General features: G+C 37.7%; 3 protein-coding genes across 4 annotated transcripts; 1 reads left to right on the top strand and 2 right to left on the bottom strand.

Annotated features, from left to right (window-relative positions):
* The first annotated feature begins 9,566 nt into the window (after window positions 1-9,566).
* On the top strand, window positions 9,567-15,156 carry LOC111902847 (uncharacterized). Of its 2 annotated transcripts, XM_052765341.1 has the most exons (5): window positions 9,567-9,747; window positions 9,998-10,070; window positions 10,231-10,437; window positions 14,552-14,651; window positions 14,762-15,156. In XM_052765341.1, exons 3-5 carry the CDS (start codon window positions 10,255-10,257, stop codon window positions 15,016-15,018), a joined length of 540 nt encoding a protein of 179 aa, XP_052621301.1. In that variant the 5' UTR covers window positions 9,567-9,747; window positions 9,998-10,070; window positions 10,231-10,254; the 3' UTR covers window positions 15,019-15,156. The 2 variants fall into 2 exon arrangements, with proteins under 2 accessions (XP_052621301.1, XP_052621300.1); XM_052765340.1 differs by lacking the exon at window positions 9,998-10,070 and having other exon boundaries at window positions 9,570-9,747.
* Window positions 15,157-16,279: 1,123 nt separating this feature from the next.
* LOC111902845 (cytochrome b561 and DOMON domain-containing protein At4g17280) lies at window positions 16,280-17,382 on the bottom strand. Its single transcript, XM_023898659.3, has one exon. The coding sequence runs from the start codon at window positions 17,099-17,101 to the stop codon at window positions 16,514-16,516; it is 588 nt and encodes a 195-aa protein (XP_023754427.1). The 5' UTR covers window positions 17,102-17,382; the 3' UTR covers window positions 16,280-16,513.
* A 281-nt stretch (window positions 17,383-17,663) lies between these two features.
* Window positions 17,664-18,312, bottom strand: LOC111902846 (cytochrome b561 and DOMON domain-containing protein At5g47530). The gene has a single exon (XM_023898660.3). The coding sequence runs from the start codon at window positions 18,269-18,271 to the stop codon at window positions 17,696-17,698; it is 576 nt and encodes a 191-aa protein (XP_023754428.1). The 5' UTR covers window positions 18,272-18,312; the 3' UTR covers window positions 17,664-17,695.
* Window positions 18,313-18,557: the final 245 nt, after the last annotated feature.

The raw sequence follows: 18,557 nt of genomic DNA, 5'->3' as shown, positions 1-18,557 counted from the left end.
GCGGCCACTGATGCTCGACCTTGACCTTCCTGCAGGTCATGTACCGCTCCACAAACCAGACAATTTCCCGCTTCATTTAGGGCCACCAATAACTCAGTCTCAAGTCCCTATACATTTCTGTTGCACCTGGATGTATAGAAAACTTGGACTTATGCGCCTCCTCTAACAATCTCTGCCTCACTCCCCCTGCCAATGGTACCCACACTCGGCCACACTGAGTCAAAAGGTCGCAACTATCCTTGACAAACAAAGGATACTGACCCTTAATTTCTCTGTTTTCCAGTTCTCCTTCTTCACCCCCTCATCCTGAGTCCCTATGATCATATCCAACAAAGGCGAAATCACTGTCATCCTCATATAAATGTCCCTAATCGGGGACCTCGTCGCCTTGCGACTTAAAGCATCGGCCACCACGTTGGGCTTCCCTGGATGGTATATGATCTCGCAATCATAATCCTTCAGTACATCCAACCATATCCTATATCGCATATTAAGGTTCTGCTGATCCATTAAATACTTTAGACTCTTGTGATCGGTATAAATAATGAACCGCACCCCATACAAATAATGCCTTCAAATATTGAGTGCAAACACCACCGTCCCCGGCTCCAGATCATGCGTGGGGTAATTTGCCTCCTGAGGCTTCAACTGCATCGAGGCATAAGCAATCACATACCCTCGCTGCATCAATATTGCACCCAACCCTGAAATCGTTGCATCACAATATACCACTAAATCATCCAACCCCTCAGGCAGTACTAGGACTGGATCCTCGCATAACCTCTGCCTCAGAGTCTCAAAATCCCTCTGTTGATCCTCATTCCACCGGAAAGTCACATTCTTCTTGGTCAACGGGTCAATGGCGTAGCAATCTTGGAGAAATCCTGGATAAATCTCTGATAGTAACCCGCTAAAACTAATAAGCTACGAATCTCCGAAGCGTTCCTCGGTACCTCCCATCGCATCACAACCTCCACCTTAGCTGGGTCCACAAAAATACCCTCTTGATTGATGACATGCCCCAAAATCTGCACTTCCCGTAGCCAGAAATCATATTTGGAGAACTTTACATAAAGCTTCTCCGCCCTCAAAGTCTCCAACACCTCTCTCAAGTGTTGCTCATGTTGTTCTCTTGTTTTGGAGTAAACCAGGACATCATCAATAAAAACGATCACTGACCGATCCAACATCGGTCTGCACACCTGGTTCATGAGATCCATGAACACTGTCGGGGCATTGGTGAGCCCAAATGGCATCACCACAAACTCATAATGCCCATAACGAGTCATGAAAGTTGTCTTCGGTATATCCTCATCTGATGATACCCGGACCGAAGATCAATCTTGGAGAACCAAGATGCACCCTGAATCTGATCAAATAAACCATCGATCCTTGGCAAAGGATAGCGGTTCTTCACCGTCAATTTGTTCAGCTCCATATAATCAATGCACATCCCGTGCGATCCGTCTTTCTTTTTCACGAAAAGAATCGGTGCACCCCACGGTGAACTACTCGGACGTATGAACCCCCGGTCTAGCAGCTCCTGAAGTTGCGTAGATAACTCCTGCATCTCGGGTGGTGCCAACCGATATGGTGCCTTCGCGATCGGGGCGACACCCGGTACCAAGTCAATACGAAACTCCACTTGCCTCTCTGGATGCACTCTTGGCAATTCTTCAGGAAATACGTCCCGAAATTCCAACACCACCGACACACTGCCCAAATCCGTTACAGCCTCCGATCTCGTATCCAAAACATAAGCCAGAAATCCTTAGCAACCCTGCTGTAGAAACCTCCTTGCCCTCGCACCCGAACAGAGGGTCGGTCCCTGCGAGGCCCTCTCACCATGAATAACCAGCTCTCCCCCACTTGGGGTTCAAACTCGAACCAAATGTCACTCACAATTGATCATGACCCTATTGGGCCCCAGCCAGTCCATCCCATTGATCACCTTCAGTCCTCGCAATGGTATGGGAACTAAATCCACGCGAAACCTCTTGCCATACACATTCAAGACACAACCATAAAATACACTCGCAACATTCACAGTGTAATCATCTGCAATCTCCACCTCGAGCGGGGTATCCAGAGTCCTCGGCGCGTCTCGGAACTTCTTGCTAAGCGTAAGATACACGAACGATTGGGTAGCACCCAAACCAAACAAAACATGAGCCGACATACCCTTGACCAAAAAGGTCCATATGCAAAACATAATACATACATATAAGCAATTATCAAACACAAGATAGAGAAGAATAAACACATACCAACCACGACGTCTGGTGCTACCCGAGCCTCATCGGTAGTCAGCTGAAAAACACGACTTTTTACTGCTGGAGGTTCCGCTTTGACAGGGCGGCCGTCAGTAATCCTCATAGTGGTGGGCACGGGCGCCGCCACTGATCCTCATCCTCCTCCCTGCAACCTCGGATAATTGGCCTTTTTATGGCCTGTCTGGTTGCAGTTGAAAGATATCAAGCCCTTCTTGGGGCAATCCTTACTCATGTGGCCCTGCTGGCCACAAGAGTAACATCCTGATATCTCGGTTGTCCGACAAGCCCCACTATGAAACCTACCGTACTTGGCACACCGACCCCGGCCCTGCTGGCTCCTACCCAAAGAATCATAGGTCTTAGGCTTCTTATCCTGAACCCTTGTTGCCTATACCTGCTCAGTCTTCCGCTTCGTGCGGGACTCCAACTCCATCTCCCTCTCACGGGCCTTCTCCACCATCTTGTCCAGGGTTTTGCACCCTGTGAAGCTCATAAACTCCAGGATATCGTCCCTCAACATAGCATGATATTGGTTCCGACTCATCTCCTCATCCCGTAGAATACTGAGGAATCAACAAAGCTCGCTCTCAAAACTTGGCGGTGATCTCCGCCATAGTCTCGGTGGTCTGCTGCAACCCATGAAACTCCCTTACAAACCGTTACACCTCAATAGGTGGTGAAAACTCCGCATCGAAATGTCAAAAAAGTTAGCCCAGGACATCTCAGCCACACCAAATGCTCCCACCTGGCTAGTAACCTCGCCCCACCAATCTCAGGCCCAGTCCCTCAGCATATAGGAAGCAAATCCAACCTTTGCCTCCTTTGGGCAAGAACTCGTGCGCTGGGCATTCACAATGTCCGCTACCCAGCGTCTGCTCACAATGGGGTCCCTAACCTCAGAGAACTTTGGAGCTCCACATGCCTTGAACTCCCGAAACGAGGGAGCTCGGGCTCCACCTTGACCCGCAACAACATCAGCCCTAAATGCCCTAAGTCTCTCCTCCATGATCTCCATCATACCTTCCTTGACCGTCCTAAAGATGAATGGGGTAGCGTCAAGGATGCCCATCGTAACCTCGACCGCAATCAATTCACACAGCCTCTCATCGATACCATCAGTAATGCTGCCTGACCCAGCCCGGATCCATATCCCGATCCTGATCCTCCTGTTCATAAGCGTGTCATCACCATGTTGAACTGAAATATCATAAATCAAAATGATCTGGATTTCTATATATAAAGGATCTTCCCACACTGGTCCTTCTTGAGGTCGTCAGATCTAGCAACGCTTCGGGTACAGGTCCTGTGCTTCCAGTGGTACGGGCCCAATACCACCTTCGACACCTACTTGTACCTTTTCCCCACGGCTCTACTTGATAACTTCACTTCATCCCACAACCCAACTATGCTCCGCAATTACTGAATATATCAGCCTCAGGCTGTCCTAAGACTCGCTCTACTCATATTAACCAAACCAACCATGACAGACTGCTTTTATGCATGTAAATTATACACATAAAGGATCAAATAGACTTTCGAATAAGAGATTCTACCCTAAGACTATATCCAAACGAGGAGAAAAAAACAAGGCCAAATCAATCATTCTGAGGCTATAAGCTCCTAACCGTATACAATTTTAAAACATACACTTAGCAGGTTCCATATAATCAACAAAGCTCAATATCAGTATCACATGGTTATTTAAATTGGGAAACTTCTTACCTGACTCGGCTGATCACGTGCGTCGCACTCTCATCTTTTGGGTTTCTTTTAAATTCCTTTTAGGTTACTTTTGAAAACATTTTATCACCTCCTTAGTTTGATTCCTGACACACCCGAGGATGTGCACGAATCCCTCAAACCTGATACCAACTTGGAACGACCCAATTTTACAAAGAAAACTTTTCATTTTTAAGTTAATCAAAACCAATCTCATAAACCATAGATTCCCAAACATATGTTTTCAAAATAACATTCATTACATCATTGTTTTCCTTTTTAAAACATCAGAGGGTCCCAAATACATTAAAAAGAGAGAGTGCGCGCCACGTCATCACGCCTTGCCCTTGCCCTTAGTCTCAGAAGCACCTGAAACAAATCAACAACCTGTAAGCGAAATGCTTAGTGAGTTTCCCAGAGCATACCACACACATTCACATACACATATCCTGTTAGCTAATAAAGCTATACACATGCCACATAAACCATGCAATATAATCCAGCAAGAATGTCAAAGGCTACCCCACATGGTCTTTACCTAGGACTGTCATGGGCTACCCATGTGGTCTTACATCCAATGCCATGGGCTACCCCACATGGTCTTATATCCAATGTCACGGGCTCCCCCCGGGTCTTCCATACCAACATAATATCACATAACATATCAATTCATAAACGAATAACAGACACATAACATGATCACATAATGAGCCGGCCTTGGTGCTGTAGACCCATAGGTATGGTGAGAAGACTCACCTCCGTCCGATGAATATGAATACTGTCCTCCTAAAAATCCGCAACCTCTTGAGCTGAATAATAACAATAATAATATAGTCAATGATAAGACCTTAAATTATTCCAGGAAAGGCCCAACCCATGACCCAAATAGATGAAAAGGCCTCTAACTCACAGAATCCAATCAAGCCCAACAACCAAATGAGACCCAAAGGCCCAAAATAGATTAGGGCCCAACTGAGTTGCGTACGCCCAACATACCACCCTGGTACGTGCAGCGTAATGAAGGCTTAGGGACTATGCGCCGCGTACAGCCAGTTATGCCCAACGTACAACCATGTTAAGCACTTTTTCCATTAAGTGCTTAATGCCCGGTTCTTTCACGTCCAAAAGCTAGATCTAAGTATAACAAGATGTCCTAAAGCATAAAGTTGGCAACTTTATGCCCTTGCATGTTTCATACACACCCAACTACCCCATTAAGACCTTTCCAAGGTCTTTTACCCAAGCATGAGGTCAAATCTCTCATCAAGCTTCCATTTTTATACTTCTACATGACTAGGGGACCTCATATATGCCTCTCATGTCGAATGGGGAGGCTTAGCTCAACAAAATAGGTCCAAAGTTCACAAAAGGGACAAACCACCAAAATCCTAGCTAGATCTAAAGATTAGAAAGGAAAGATGCAAGCTTTTTACCTCCAGTAGCCTTGCAAGATGATTTTGGTGTAGGATCTTGAAGCACCCACTTGATCCAAGCTTGCTTGTCCACCCCTTCTTCTTGAAATACACACTAAAAAGGCCATAAATGCACTCTTTAAGGGTCAAGAATGATCTCACAAGGTTTCCAAGAGTATAAGAACGTTCTATAGCTGGGGAGGCTCTCCGGGGTTTAGTCCAAGGGACTTAAAGATGTTTAAATAGGCCTCAAGTCCGGGATTTAGGGTTTTGCGTCCCTGTCGTGTATGCCCCACGTAACCCAAGGTACGCCCAGCGTACCCTGATTCCTCCGCGACCACCATGTAGTACGCTAAGCGTACTCTTAAGTACTTATCATTCCTTAGGGTTTCAAGACATACCAGAATTTTGGATGTTACAATAGCATATTCAACTGAAAATCCCAGTAAACGTCTTAAATGGTGACAAAAATAGGCTGGTTACGACGAATTTTTTATGGCTGATTCGTCATTGAGTAGAACATCTTCATAACCTTTGCGTTTTTCTGCATTAAGCAAAAACGATGTCCTTCAGTAGTTTTGTTTTAATAGCGAGTCTATCATAATTCGAAAAAGAAGGGTTAATTAGCAACGATAAGCATTGACGAACGAGAGGGGGAGGGACTACTTTCCCTAGTGTTATTATTTATTTAATTAAAAATTGAGTTCCAATTTAATTTAATATATTTTAGTAAATATTTTCCAAACAATTGAGTAATTGGTAAATATTTTACCCAATTACAATCGATTGGTTAAAAAATCGATAGTCTATTGATGTTTCTTACATTTAGGGTTGTTCGTTTGGATGGATCGGTTCGATCTGATATGATCAACTAAATCCCAATTGATTATGGTTTTTAATATGTTGATCAAAACAGTACAAATTAAATTAAAATCAGATCCAAACGTACCAAATTACAATTCGGATATTTGGATTCTTGGATTCGTTTTTAGCAGAACGGAGTTATTATTTTGGATTGATTTTGGTTTATTAAATAGAAACCAAATAGTCCAAAAAAACTGAATAACAATGTAACGCCGCGTTCCTAAGAGTACCTAATTGTGAGTCCCCGGGATTTAAGAGAAATGATATTTTGGTCATCTTGTGGGAAAAGTGGAAAATGAGGGACAAGTATGAAATTTGGGGACTCGCCGAGTACGCCCAACGTAAGCTGGGATTACGCCCAGCGTAAGGCGTATATGGACGCGGGTGCAAGGCTGAGTACGCCCAGCGTACTAGAGGTACGCCCAGCGTACTCTCAGAGTTCTAAAACCCTAAAATTAGGGTCAGCCACTATATAAGGAACATGTTGGTTCATACCCTAGCCTCCATAAGCTCTCCCTTAACCTCAGAAACCCTAGAAACCCGTATTCCCTCCATTGTTGGGCGTGTTTGGCCTTGGAAAGCTCATTTTGGCAAAAGAAAAGCTAAAAGAAGAAAGGAGAAGTTGTCAAAGAAGGAAAGGAACGATTGGAGCTTGTAGATCTGAAGAGATATCATCCTTTGGAGCTTATTTGAGGTATAAAGCTTCTTGCTTGCCATTTATTTTGCATAGATCTAAGTGTTGTGAAGTTTTAGCATCTTTCTTGTCCCAAAGTTCTCATCTTGATTCATGCTTTGTGCTGGCCGAGATTATCTGTCCTTTCAGACCTTTGGAGAGGTCTTGAGTGAGAAAAATGAGGTCCCAAGGGCTGTAGTTGTTCCATGTGTGAGATATATAGGTCTTAATGGATTAAGACCTTAGATTAAGAGCTTTTGGACGTCCCAAGTGATAAAGTTTGAGACTTTATGAATCTTAGGCGTATTTAGCCTAGGGATCTGAAGTTTGGGCTTAAGAGCTTAAGCCGTTAAGAGGTTATAAGGAGTTTATGAGTAGCGAAGTTACGCCCCGCGTAGCGGGTCAGGGCCCCGATCCTCAGCTGCGTTTTATGTGTGTACGCCCCGCGTATCAAGGAGGGTACGCCCAGCGTACTCCCCCTGATTGGACCTTAATATTGGGCCTTAGAGTTTGGGCCGTTTGTGGGTAGTTGGTTTATAGGCCAAGTCTGGAAATTTTGGATAGAGTGTTTTGGGCCCAATTATTGTAATGGACCTTGGATCTAGGCCCATTTGGTGAGGTGGGCCCAATTTGGTAGATTGGGCCAATATTGGACTTTGTATAAGATTTGGACTTTGGCCTTGGCACGATAAGTGGATGTATGCTTGGCCTAATGTTTATTTTGTTATGATGGCTAGTTCGGGATTTTGCGGTGAGTTGGTGATTCGAGAATCTGCTCTTCAGTTCAGAGTTTCGGTAGTGCGAGGTGAGTTATCCTCACTATATCGACAGGGTCTAAGGCACCAAGGCCGACCCTTTTATCGGATTGAGATCCGAGTATTTGTTGTTATGTTATTGCTTTGATATGTTTGCATCCTGGTAGCTAGAATGGTATATGTTAGAGACCTGGTTAAGGTCGGTTCCCTGATATGTAGGGTGATGCTATGCTGGTGACCGGTTAGGTCGGTATCATGGTTAGGATGATGATATGTTATGTGATCTGTTTGATCGGCTTGTTGACTGTGAATTCTTATGATTGTATGTTTATGTGCACATGGTTGTTTGGACTGGAGTTGGGTTGAGGCGGGTCCTGCTTTGTGCTGTAGGCCAAGATACCCAGGGCTGACCGGTTGTCCCAAAGGCCCAGCGAGCGGTCCGGATAGGCTGTAGGCCCCAAGAGGGCGGACCAGACGTGCCGAGGCTCGGAGAGTGGACCAGGCCGACTGAAGGCCCGGTGCGGGCGGACCAGTCATACTGTAGACTCAGAGTGGACCAGGTGGGTTGTAGGCCCGATGCGGGCGGACCAATCACACTGTAGACTCGATGTATATGGCTAGACTCGGAGGGTGGACCAGGTGGACTGTTGGCCGGTGCGGCGAACCAGTCTCACAGTAGACCCGAAGTGCATGGCTGTTCTATGTTATGTTATGTTATGTATGCTATGTATGATATGGGCCGGAAGGCATTATGTTTTGGACCGGAAGGTCGTAGCCTGGAAGGGCGTATGTGTGGTTGGTATTTTGGGGATATCTCACTAAGCTTTCGGGCTTACAGTTGTGGTTTAATGTTTTTCAGGTTCTTCAGAAGACCGTGGCAAGGCGAAGGCGTGATCGTACCGCTCCTCATGTTTATGTTGTGATGTGATTCTGGGAATAGTCTAAATAAATTGTATTGAAAACCTTTTTGTAATAATTTAATAAAATCGGGTTGTTTTTGAAAAGTTTAAATTGGTTGGAATTTTTCGGTCGTTACAAACAATTTATTATTTTATTCCTTTTAATATATATTTTTAATAGTTTATAAACTTACTAAATTATTCTTTTAGTTGATTAAAAATTTTCATATATTATAATACTTTTAATATGTACTTATAAAAAAATTGTCTATAAATCATTAAACTATAATATACTTTTCTTTGATAGTTATTTATAAATTTTAATTCATACCTAATTAAACATTTTTTTTAGTTTGTATTATAGAATAAGTTAATACTAAAATGATATTTATTAGAATGTCTTAATTCTTTAAAACCGAATTGTGAAAAACCCATCCAACCAAATTATATTAGATTTTAATTTAATTTGGACTATTTTGGATCTACGTTTTGAAAATCAACATTAGTTTGGATTCACTTAATCGGATCGGATTAAACAAATCCAATCCAACCGAACACCAATAACTTTATGCCTTTATACGATATGATTTAAAAAAAGTTTAAATCAACCAAACTCTGTTAGTTACTATATAGTATTGAAGACAACTTACAGATAATAAATTTAAAGATTTATATTAAACATAAAAGTATAAATTAATAAATACTAAAGTTTTATTCTGTTTTTTTGGACTATTCGATTCTTTAGTCCGTATCCAAAACCAATAAAAAATCCAAAATATTTATTCATCTTTTGATTCAAATCAATACAAAAATTGGATTATCCAAACCAAATAGTCCAATCATAATTATCTATTAAAAAATTCAATTTTATCCTAATAATACAACTTACCTTGGAAATATTTATTAGGCTTAAGTTGAAAACAAAATAAGCCCAGTATTGGCTTTAATCAGGTTAATGTTCAGCTACATCCCGTTGACTATTTTTACTTTAGTCAAAAGTTAAACCCTAGGAAATCGTAATCGGTAATTCACTGATTCCTCTCTCTTCAACCATTCAACAACACCATCAAATCTAAAAAATCGAAGGGAAGAAACTCGAAATTGAAGCCTAGGATTCTACCTACAACTAGAAATCGAGCATGGACAGATAAGGTTAGTCACAAGATTGATGTTTTTCTTGATGTATTAATGTTGGGGAATGGTCGAACCGTTGAAGGTTTCTTACTATTTTGGGCATTCGGAGCTTGAAAGTGGTTTTAAGCATAAATTGAATTCTGAAACCCTAATTTCATCAACATCGTGTACACAATTTTGATTTTTATCGCCAAAGTTAACCAATTTTGCATCATTTGATTGTGGATATAAAACCCAAATAGTAATTATCTGATCAATCTGATTTCAGTAGTTGACTGTGTGGAATCGAGCTGCATTACAGCAATTCATTTATATTATTATGGATCATGCTTCTTCATAGTGTTAGTGTTCATCTGTTGAAAAAATCTTATATAAAAGTATTAATCTAATCATAAGTTATAACTGATGGTTTTGATACTACACTGCAAATATCTTATTATCTTAAATTCCTATTTAGGATAATTGTAAATTGTTATTATTTCTTTTTTATTATTTTGACAGGAGTGAAGAACACAGTATAACAAGATGGAGACTAGTAGTGATAACAATTTTAAATCAAAGAGAATTGTTTTTGTGACTGTTGGAACAACATCTTTTGATTCTCTTGTTAGAAGTGTGGATACTGAACAAGTTAAAGAAGAATTGTCAAAGAAAGGATACACTCACCTTGTCATTCAAATGGGTCGTGGATCCTACATCCCGAAAAAGGTACTATATATATATATATATATATATATATATATATATATATATATATATATATATATATATATACTTATGTTTTCTATTATTCTACTTTTAGTTCATTGAGTTATATGGAGGTATTAGCATAACTTTAGAGTACAAATATATCTATATCACACAAGTATTGTAGAAAGAGGATTGAATACAATATTTAAAATAAAAATCATTGAAGTCTCCTTGTTATATAACAAATTGTAGCAAATTAAAAAAAAGTAGCAATCAAGAAGCACCTAGTCACAGGCGATTTGGTAGTAATAATAATAATTTATGTTTCAACAAATTTAATGAATAGTAGTAGTAGTAAGCTAGCAGTGAGAAAACATATAGATTATGAAAAGCTAACAATATTATAAAAAAGTAGTCGACTTAGCACTAACTTGATAAGTAAATAGAGATGTTCTAACACTTTATGATTGTTTGATCTCACCATCTCCTTATAGAGTTCTTTAAGATCCTTGAGTCCCTTGAATCTATTATCCTTTTTCATAGCATAGATGTAGTTAATAAGTTCATCATCAGGATGAACTAATTTAGTATTTGGGAACTTATTAGGATGAAATTTTGCAAATTCTTTATACTTGCAAGTATTTCAAAAAGCCAACCACAAGTATGTAATAAGTTTAATCCTTAAAGAGTTTTTTAAGATCCTTCAATCCATTGAATCTATTATTTTGTGCATTTTTTTCAAACTAACCTCTTCAAATCGATTTCTTTTATCCCTTAAAGTTACAAATTAATGATCACAAAAAGAATTTCACTCTAAAATGATGAAGATTTGTGGTGTGTAGTTTACCGGGAATAACATGTACATCTTCCATCTTGGGAGCTTCAATGGAACTTTTCTCACAAAAAAGATATGAGTGAACTCAAGAGAGTTTCCCATCCATAATATCTTATTTGACGCAATCGTAATTTTGTTAACATCACAAAGACATGACATTAACTATGTTTTTATCTTTTCATTGTAAAGCAATCTTCAAATGATTTTCTACACCAAAAATAATTTTCATCAAATATATCTAAGAATATAAAATCGAAAACTCAAGTGCATAGTCAACGACATTGGTTTTAGTTGATCATGTGAACTTGAAGGACACCTCCATTGTTATCAAGTAACTCACGCCTATATGATATATAAAGAAATAACATTCACAATCGGTTTATAGTGAGATTCCATAGAGTATCACGTGATCTTCCCAAACTAAGTTCCTTATTTAATCCTTTGCCACTTCCAAGTTCACCATTATAATAAACCATTGAGTTTGAGCTTCTCTCAACGTTTTTTCTCTTACAAAAAACTCTAATAACATTCAATAACTTTACAAGTATTTCAAATATCCAACCACAATCAATGCTTTTGTTTTTCTTGAAATTAGAACAAGTGTTAGTTGAAGTTGATGAGCAAAACAGTGAACATAATACGCAAATGAAGTTTTTTTTTTTTAAGATTGGAGTTTTAAGGCCATTGATATCACCGTTCATATTGTTAACTTCGTCATATTCTTGTCCTTGCAACCCAACCTTATCAACATCTCATTATGTTTCGCTAACCATTCAAGAAGTTTGAGATAATTTCCTTTATTACTTGATCCTTGAAGCTTGACTTTTATCATAGTCTCGGGTTCGCAACCCTTGATTTAGAGGACACCCCAAACATTACAGAGAAGCAAGCAAGTGGGTATGATATTATTTTTTGGCTTTTATAGACCGGTGATCAAAAACACTTTGAATTGATTTGTTAGGTTTTGTAAGCATCTCAAACTATGAATACTGTTAAAATTATGAACCTATATAATATATTTCAACTTCTAAATTGGTTCTTAACAAAAGTATCTTCACCTTTCCCTAGATTCATCCTTGTCCTTTGAATAAGTTACATGGAATACAAAATAATGCACCTTTTTCAACACTATTCAAAGCAATTATATTTATTAAATCAAGTGGGATTAAAGGGACTCATATTACCTCCAAGGTTTGCATATATTTTCTCCTAACTGCAACTTGATCGCTATCAAGGATGGTTTTTTTTTTTTTTTTTTTTTTTTTTTTTTTTTTTTTTTTCATTTTGGAATCATGTATGAATGTACTTAAATCAAATTAGGGCGTACCCAGAAAAAAGAGCTGGGTGGTACACATTTTTTCCCCATAATATATAACATAAAAATAATTAGAAATTGCGATTTCATTAAATATGACGAGTCTAGAGATTGCAATTTAAATTAGACCTCTTTATTTTTTCATTTTTGAAAGCGACTTATCACATTTTCAATCTTTAACATCAATTAGTGTTTCCTTTTCTACACTACAAATCAAAACATCAGTCATAAAGTTGTCACTCATTTTATTATACAAATCGATCTTCAAGAGTTTTATTGTACAAAAACATATTTCAACGGCTACGGTCGCGACATGCAAACCATAGTTAGCTTTAAATAATTAACCAAAGAAAAAAAAGGTTGTTTTCTTGTTTCCACCATCAAACGAGAAAGGCTGACAATTCTTTTCAAGTTAAACATCTTTGTTATCATGTAGCAAACAATGATGATAGATATCAAGTTGACTAAGATGCATCCTTTTACGAATCATTAAAATAGTTTTGGTGCATCTCACTTGACTTCTGCAAATTCGATTTATCAAACCTAAAAAACGAATCACAAAGACTCAAAGCCGCCATGTTTTTTAGCAATTTTGTGCTTACTTCACTACATCGATCATCAAATTCATGAACTTTGCTTATCTAAAATCGTGTTAAAAATAACTACAAAGTGATGTCGGTTAGTAATTTTTGGTCGTATGTTTGGCTTCTTGGAGTAACATAATCTTCCGACATTCCACAATTCTAATATTATTTTTTTTGACAAAAATAATATACATTCTTTAAACTTGAATGAAACTCATCATTTCTTAAATATGTTTTGACAATGTATCCATTAAGCCTAAAATCTTCCATATCAAGTGTAAATAAAACATGAAATCAAATGACTTGAAATATGACAATGATTTTTCTTTTGTCACATTTCAAGACACTTGATTTCATATTTTATTTACACTTGATGTTGAAAATCTTAGGCCTAATGGATACCTTGTCAAAACATCTTCAAAGAAAAGATCAAGATATTTTGGAAACGATTTTATTCATAAAAAAGGACAAATAACTCATTCGATGTAGTAAAGTAAGCACAAAATTTTTAGAAAAGATTGTGGTTTTGTGTTTTTGTGATTCACTTTCTAGGTTTGATAAATCAAATTTGTTGAAGTCCACTAAAATGATTTTAATGATTCGGAAAATGGTGTCTCTTGTTGGCCAGCTTGAAAGGAATTGTGTACCATACTGGTTTGATGTTGGAAACATGGAAACATCGCTCTTTTCCTTTGGTCTATAGGTAATTTTGGTTTTCTTGTTGCTATTGCAACGATTGAAATATGTTTTTCTGCAATACAACTCTTGAAGACTGAATTGCTTAGTAAAATGAATGAGGATGCTTTGATGTGTAGTGTAGAAAAGGAAACAGTTATGGATGTTAAGATTGAAAATGTCGCTTTCGGAAAATGAAAGATCAAAGATGCCAACTTTAAAATGCAATCCTTAGACCTTAAGACTTCAATCTTATAGGAAGCTACATCTGTTTGTTCATCAACTTCAACTAACATTTGCTCTTTCAAAACAGAACATAGATTGTGGTCGACTTTTTAAGATAGTTGCAAATTTACTGAATCCCTTTAGAGTTTCTTGTTAGAGAAAATACACATCGAGAGAAGCTCAATACTTGTCGAGGGTCCCACTATAAAGTATTTAATACATTATTTTAATTTGAAAAAAAAATTAAATCTTCAGCAGCTGAGTCTTTCAGCTGATCACTCAGCATTTAACCTTGACAGTTTTAATTGTTTTTATAAACTATAGTTTTGTTATCAAACAAATCTACTTCTTTGACACATATTTTTTCGCTTTGACGTTTCATTCCTTTTACTTTTTATAATGTTTATAAGATTCCAAAATTGAACACTTGATGCAACATGCACATATAGAGTAAATATGTTTTATGTAGAAATAATCTTGATGCATCATAAAATGCAGTCTAGTGGTGAAGATGGATCACTGGTTGTTGATTACTTCACCTTTTCTTCAAGCATTGCAGACTATTTAACATCAGCATCTCTTGTTATAAGCCATGCAGGTATTATTATTTTTCTTTACAATTTTCATGCTTCCAATTATCCAATATAATAATAATTAATATAATAATAATAATGAGTGTTTGAATTTTTAGAGTTTTATGTGGGGCAGGTTCAGGGAGCATATTTGAGACATTAAGGCTAAGGAAACCTTTAATAGTGGTAGTGAATGAAGACCTAATGGACAACCATCAAAGTGAGTTAGCAGAAGAATTAGCAGAAAGGAAACATTTATTTTGTGCTCACCCTCAAACACTCTACCAAGTCATTCAATCATTGGAATTGGAATCCATCATTCCATACCACCCAGGTGATGCCACTCCTGTCGCTAAACTAATCAATCGGCATCTGGGTTTTCCTGCTGATTGATCAATCAAATTAACTTCGTATTGATATTATTATGTTATACCCATTTATTGAACTCCTCGTACATCTATAACGTAAAAAAAAGACATTGTAAAAACACAACTCCACTTTTGAGTAGTAATACCTCATGAGATTCAGACTTTTTTGCTTTTTGACATTGGAGAGATTTACAATCTTGGATCTTGATAAAGAACGTTTCTTTATATAAATATAAGGGCAAACATGGAAGGATCTATTTGTAATATTTGTTATTTTCAGTTTTTAACCCTATCTAGATTCTAGAATCATCTCTAGGTTAGCATAAGTAATATTAGTCTTGGGAGAATTGAATAATTGAGTATTCTTCATATTTTAGTCATCGCGTTAAGTTTTGAGCATGTGTCATCTCTTTTGAGAGCCTTTCTGATTAGGACAGGGAGAAATATTTAGTTTCTTTGCTGATTTTTTTTTTTCTGTTCTATTATGTAATTAGCAACCTTCTAGTCTTTATATAGTTAATTTTGATTCTCAGCATCTGGTATTGCATCTCAATTGAAATCAAAATACACTATAATATAAGATTGTGAATGCTGTTTATTACATAATACATTAGAAAAGAAAGAGAAACAAATCATCAAAGAAACCAAATGTTTCTCCTTGCCTTAATCAGAAAGGCTCTCAAAAGAGACGACCCTAGCCCAAGCTTAACGCCATGACTAAAATATGAAGAATACTCGATTATCCAATACTCCTTAGAGTAATGTTATTTATGCTAGCCTAAAGATGATTCTAGATAGGGTGCAAAATTAAAAATAATAAATATTACAATTAGGTCCCTCCATGTTTGCCCATATATAGAGGTTGTATCTATATAAGATTTCCCACAATAAGTGCATGCTAAACAACGGCGAGTAAAGAAGGGATAAAAAAAGACGATGTTAGCAATACAACTGAAAGTAAAAAGTGGAATAAATAAGTAGATAAGCCGATAAATACTTTACTTTGATGCTCAAATAGGTAAAATGAGTATAACTACCCTAATTTTAAGAATCCACTTTCTCCTTTCTCCTATATGAGGTCATGTTTTCTAAAAGTGTCAACTCCTTCAAGTCTAACTTCCAAGTTATATTCCCATGCATCTTTTTTATCCACCATCATTCTACGTACAACATACCGACCTAACTGCCACCCTGTGGAGTTTTCATTTCGGTATCCAAATTGATTTCCGATCATTAAGAAAATAAATAATCTTAAAGATTTTTCTTGGAAAATATCGTCCATCTTTTCTTGATTTATTGAACAAGTGATTGTGGAGCTACCAACAAGAAAAAGCAAAAGTAGGACAATCTCCATCAAGTAGTGGGTAAAATGATTACATATTCTTATATGCCTACAAGTACTTCCCATCTTTGTTATTATAGAATATTCTTTCAATTTCACTTCAATTTAGCAACATTTGGTAGTTGAATATGGCGTTACATTTAACTCAGAAAATTGACATATTTTTTTTACAAACTTCTTATCTATGCTTTTCTTGATCATACAAGAAATCAATCTCCCCCGTTGATTGAAGATTTTGTTGTGAAACCGCATGCATTTGAGGGACACCATTCAAAACCAAATTCCCACTTTGCCACACTTGATTAACAACGGACCCACCTTCAAACGGGCCCACATCAGCAAAAATAGCAATCTCATTAACCGATGACTCAGCAGATAAACCCGAAACTTGAAAACTAAGATTTCCCGGCACCATTGAAGGACTATAACTATTTATCAATGTCGTATACACTCTCATACTTCCATTACCATTATGAAAAGCCACAATTGCTTCCGACCCAACCATGCCTATTTGGTTTGGGTTAACCGCCCATGCGACCCACCCGCGTGGGCCCTGGCGGGCCCGGTACGCGATCCGGGCTATACCCGTTGATGAATTGTATGTCCAATGAAGCTCTGCAGATAGATGGGGTAGATCCCTACAAGAACTGTAGCTTCTTCTGGATGTGAATTTGTATTCTGAACACATTCGAGCATATGATATATCAAAATGAAATGCAAGAATATAAAAAAATATAACGAAGGCGGAGGTTATAGTTATGGCCATTGATGGAATTATAAAAACTTTGGTTATTGATCTTGTTAATGTTTAATAACAACTTATATTGATTGTAATAAGTGTATGTAGGTTGTCATGAAACTTTTATTTACTCATAGGAGGTGCATCATGTGTGATAAACCAACTACTTGATGTGATCAAAGCAGTAAATGTGTGAAAAATTACATGACTTCATCACAAAAAAGTCAACTTTAAAGATTTTTATTATTATTATTTTAACTTTTAAGTTGAATACTTTCGAAGCTTACCTATGAAAAGTACTTGTAATTTAACTCTTGTACTCTTTACAGGTTGGTATCATTATGATTATTGTATCTTATCCTTATCATTAAGACAAACATGGGGTATACATATTATGTAAAAGTATGGTGGCACAATTATAAGAAAAAGATCTTTTGGGAAGGCAAAAAAGTTTAAGATAAAGGCATTTTCACTTTTATATAGCATATACTCAATTAGGGAATCTTAGTAGAAGGATGGCATGCCATGCTTTTTACCATCGTTAACATGATCACATGTGCATTTTACCAATCATTGAACACCATCAACATAAGTGTATGAGATTTTATAAATTTCAATAAATCAAAAAGACGAAAAATCAATAACATCTTTCGATTGAAGATTCTGAAACTCCATTTCATGCATCATAGGAACACCATTCTGATCCAAGCTCCCAACTTGCCACACTTGGTTAACAACCGGCCCATTTGCAAGTGGGCCCACAACCGCAAAAATGGTTATCTCATTGTTTGAATACTCGACTGAAAGCTTTGAAACATGGAAGGAGAGTTTTTTAGGCTGCATTGATGGGTTGTACCCTGTGATTGTTGTTGTGTATGCTGACATCATGCCTTTAGTATTCCGAAAAGCTATGAGTGCTTGTGATCCAACCATGCTTCTTCTGTATGGATTGATTGCCCATGCGATCCACCCCTTTGGAGTGTGTGGGGCCCGAAATGCGATCTTGGATTGATTTGTGGACTTGAAGTAAGTCCAGTGAAGATGAGCATTGAGATATGGAAGGTCTTTGCAGGAAGTGAAGGTTCTTTTGGACGTGAAAGTGTGATTTGAACAAGTTTGAGAAGATGTAGAGAAGAAAAGAGAAATAAGAATGGTGGAGATATATAGAATGGATGGAGAGCTTAAACCTATAGCCATGGTGGAGTTTGTTGAGCTTTTGACTATAGAATCTTGAGGTGTTCTAATTTATTGTGGAGAGAGGGTATATTTGTAATTTCACATCATGAAGGACTTTAGTGCATAGATGATTCATCCCACCCATCACTAAACAATCCTTAGAAAAATTGGTTCTTTGGAGCTATTACCTTCCAACGGTATGGCATTTTCGATAATATGGCAAATAAACCTACTAGGCTATTGTCAATATAACCATCGTATGTTGAGGAAAATTCTAATACTACTTGTTATCTTTAGAAAACTTGTT

The sequence above is a fragment of the Lactuca sativa genome, chromosome 7 (assembly GCF_002870075.4).
Source record: "Lactuca sativa cultivar Salinas chromosome 7, Lsat_Salinas_v11, whole genome shotgun sequence".
NCBI classification, from domain to species: Eukaryota; Viridiplantae; Streptophyta; class Magnoliopsida; order Asterales; family Asteraceae; genus Lactuca; species Lactuca sativa.
Note: the sequence above shows the minus strand (reverse complement) of the source record. Positions and strands in the feature narration are given on the sequence as shown.

What these genes read in the sequence shown, in the direction of transcription:
- LOC111902847 (XM_052765341.1), top strand. Translation starts at nt 10,255, where the DNA reads ATGGAGACTAGTAGTGATAACAATTTTAAATCAAAGAGAATTGTTTTT. An exon ending in GATCCTACATCCCGAAAAAG is followed by an intron (nt 10,438 to 14,551) that starts GTACTATATATA and finishes CATAAAATGCAG; the next exon opens with TCTAGTGGTGAAGATGGATC. An exon ending in TCTTGTTATAAGCCATGCAG is followed by an intron (nt 14,652 to 14,761) that starts GTATTATTATTT and finishes TATGTGGGGCAG; the next exon opens with GTTCAGGGAGCATATTTGAG.
- LOC111902845 (XM_023898659.3), bottom strand. Translation starts at nt 17,101, where the DNA reads ATGGCCATAACTATAACCTCCGCCTTCGTTATATTTTTTTATATTCTT.
- LOC111902846 (XM_023898660.3), bottom strand. Translation starts at nt 18,271, where the DNA reads ATGGCTATAGGTTTAAGCTCTCCATCCATTCTATATATCTCCACCATT.